Source organism: Oncorhynchus mykiss, chromosome 15 (assembly GCF_013265735.2).
Source record: "Oncorhynchus mykiss isolate Arlee chromosome 15, USDA_OmykA_1.1, whole genome shotgun sequence".
In the NCBI taxonomy this organism is placed as follows: domain Eukaryota; kingdom Metazoa; phylum Chordata; class Actinopteri; order Salmoniformes; family Salmonidae; genus Oncorhynchus; species Oncorhynchus mykiss.
In genome coordinates, this window is record NC_048579.1 from 11,594,275 (window position 1) to 11,597,565 (window position 3,291).

The following is a 3,291-nucleotide window of genomic DNA, read 5'->3' on the forward strand; positions in this document are numbered from 1 at the left end:
TCTACTTTATCCTCTAGATACCGCTGATCAGCAGATCTGCTCAAATCCTACATCTCTCTCTCTCTCACACACACACACACACACACACACACACATTGAAAAAAACGACATAACTGAATCCTCTCATCTAAGTGGGATTTGAGAGGCTTAGTTTTGTTTATTTAAATCTTTTAAATCTGAAAACACACACACACACATTATCGTGTAAGTACTGTATCAGTCACACATTCATAAGCAAAAACAAGCTCATTTGTTTCATACCTTTGAAATCTCTCACAAAAATCTACACACAACCAGAAACACACAACCATATACAGCAGTGCAGCACAAGACAATCTCTCTCTCTCTATCTCTTCCTCTCTTCCTCTCTTCCTCTCTCTCTCTCTCTCTCTCTCTCTCTCTCTCTCTATATCTTCCTCTCTTCCTCTCTGTCTCTCTCTCTCTCTCTCTCTCTCTCTCTCTGTCTCACTGTGATGGGAGTATTACATCTGGGGTGTGAACATAGACAAATAAAGAAGAGAGGGATCCATCGTGCTGGTGGGATGGGAATGGAGAGAGAGAGAGGGGGGCATGGGCAATCTGCCAACGCTGACGGAAAGCTGCTTAGCGCAACCAGTTGCCATGGATACAGTCAGGGGCAGCACCTTGTGTGTGAGAAAAAAAGAGAGCGAGAGAGAGGGAGAGGGAGGGAAAACCAACAGGCAAGCGTCAGACAGAACCAGTGAGGAAGTGAGAGAACACCAAGCTGCAGGACAGAGAGTGAGTGAGAGAGACAGAGGGAGCGTGAGAGAGACAGAGAGAGACAGCCAGAGCAAAAGAGGGATAGAGTGATAGCTAGAAGATGGAGGTTCAGTCAGAATGCATTGAGCCTCCTCCACCTCCACGCGATCCCCAGCCGCCAGGGAAGATCAACAAAGCAGCCTTCAAGCTGTTTGGAAAACGACGCTCCGGAATGGCCGGATTCTTCTCTTTCAGGAACAAAGGGGTCAACAGGAACGGGAATTCTGTGAATGTGAATTCTGTGGGGGATACTAATGAGCTCGTCAGGAGTAAAACGCATGATGGACTAACGAGCTTGGAACCAGACGGACAGAGAGGGGAGGAGTCCGGAATATCAGAGGCGGGACAGGTGAGGCCTCTCAGCAAATCACTGAGCTTCTTTTCGCTGCTCAGACGAGGAAGTGTGAGAGTCAATGAGAATACAGGGTTTGGGAGAAGGGGGAGGGGTTTAAAAGGCTTCTTCAGTAGTATGAAATGGCGGCGGAAGGAGAATGTGATGGCGGGAGAGGGGGAGGTAGCGGAGGTGAGAGAGGGGGAAGTGATTCTAACAGAAGAAGTGAAAGACATCACTCTGACCTTCGAACCCCAGCCCCGCCTGCCCCTGGAGGATCATGGTAGCTCGGAGGCTGAGAAAAACACAGAATCGGCAGGAACCTCTCCCTCCAACAACGCCACGACACCACTTACGCAATCAATCGCCTTGACGACAAACCTGTCAGAATCGCTCTATACGCCATCCCCCTCCCCTCTCCGCACCGTTCTCCACTCAAAACCCATAACGTCAATTGCCTCTGTAACGGCCATCCCCCCTCTGGATCAGTGTGACCCCCCCTCCGAACCCTCAGTAGACCGGCTCTGTTCAGTCCTCTTCACTGACGTCACTTCACTCAAGAGCTTCGATTCACTGACGGGGTGCGGTGACATCATCGCAGACGCAGAGGAGGAGGGGGCAGGAAACGGGGGAGGAGGAGTAGGAAGTGCTACTAGCAGTAGCACTAGTAGTGGAGAAGGAGGAGGAGGAGGAGGAGTACGAAGCTCCATTAATACCCATGTCACCCCTTCCACCCCTACCTCCACCTCCGCTACTGCCTCTACCCCTGGCCCCCTCCCTGCCAGAGCACGGTTGATGCCCTCTCACTCTGCCCCGACTCAACAGCCCTCTGGCAGCGGCGTGGTGGCCTACATGGGGGGTGGGGAGGAGATGGCCAGCCCTGACGGGGTGGACGACGCAGACATGCAGGGGCTCTGGCACATGCTCCCCTCTGGGGGAGAAAACTCCCCCACTTTCCTCCGATCCAACTCTCACCTGGCTCCCCTGAGGGGTACAGAGCGGAAATTCACCCAGGTCAAGTCTCTGGGACTCAGCAAGATCCCTGTAGTGGGGGGAGGAAGGGTGACTAAACTCCCCACTCACGCCGCTTGCCAAACCTCCTCGCCCAATGAGAAGGAGACTAAGGAGGAAGTCCCACCCCAACAGGATGTCCCGGCTCTTAGGGATGAGGGCTACTGGGATACGCCCTCTGCAACCCCCACGGCAACGCCTGACAACGGCTTCCTGCGGAACCAGAGGCTTGGCCTAATGTGTGACAGCTGCTCTGGCGATGCACTCTACGACCTCTACAACGAGGAATTGGAAAGATCTGATGACGAGGAAGAGGAAGAAGATCTGATGAGTACTCCTTCCACCTCTGCATGTGAGTACAAACTCAGCCCTCTGGCCCGGACTACTCCTCCTTTCTCCTCCTCCTCTTCCTCTTTCCACTCGATGAAGGGAAGCACTAGCCTTCCCCGCGAGTCCAAAATCCCTCTTAGTGTCAGACAGACCACACCCCCTCACTCTGTTAGCCAATCAGCTCTTTCCTCTGTCCACGCAACTGCTCCTCCCTCTGACACACCCAGCCATGCCCCTCCCCCAGTCCGGACCAGAATCCCTGTCTCCAAGGTGCCAGTCCGTCGCCCTGGGAACAAGGCCGGCAACGCTACACCAGGGCCAGCCCCCAGGAAGTAGCTTTGGACCAGGCAGCCATGAACTATGGTGTCTTTGGACTAAACCTGTGTACACCATCACTGGTCTAATGTGTAAGACATTGCTGGACTGGTGGGTTGTGGAAGGCATCAGACAATGATAGACAGAAGAGCTCTGAGCAACACTCCCATTGGATCCTAGTGGGTCACAACAAAACTAAATAAACTTTGGGTGGCAAAGAAAGTTTGACATACTGTAACCACTGAACATAAGTGTTCAACATCACTGGACATGCGTGTTCAACATCACTGGACGTGTGTGTTCAACATCACTGGACGTGTGTGTACAACATCACTGGACGTGTGTGTACAACATCACTGGACGTGTGTGTATAACATCACTGGACGTGTGTGTACAACATCACTGGACGTGTGTGTACAACGTCACTGGACGTGTGTGTTCAACATCACTGGACGTGTGTGTACAACATCACTGGACGTGTGTGTACAACATCACTGGACGTGTGTGTATAACATCACTGGACG

General features: G+C 52.4%; 1 protein-coding gene across 1 annotated transcript; it reads left to right on the forward strand.

The window, feature by feature from the left end:
* The first annotated feature begins 540 nt into the window (after positions 1-540).
* LOC110489582 (APC membrane recruitment protein 2-like) lies at positions 541-2,855 on the forward strand. Its single transcript, XM_021562315.2, has one exon. It carries the CDS (start codon positions 842-844, stop codon positions 2,786-2,788), a length of 1,947 nt encoding a protein of 648 aa, XP_021417990.2. The 5' UTR covers positions 541-841; the 3' UTR covers positions 2,789-2,855.
* The last annotated feature ends 436 nt before the right edge of the window (positions 2,856-3,291 follow it).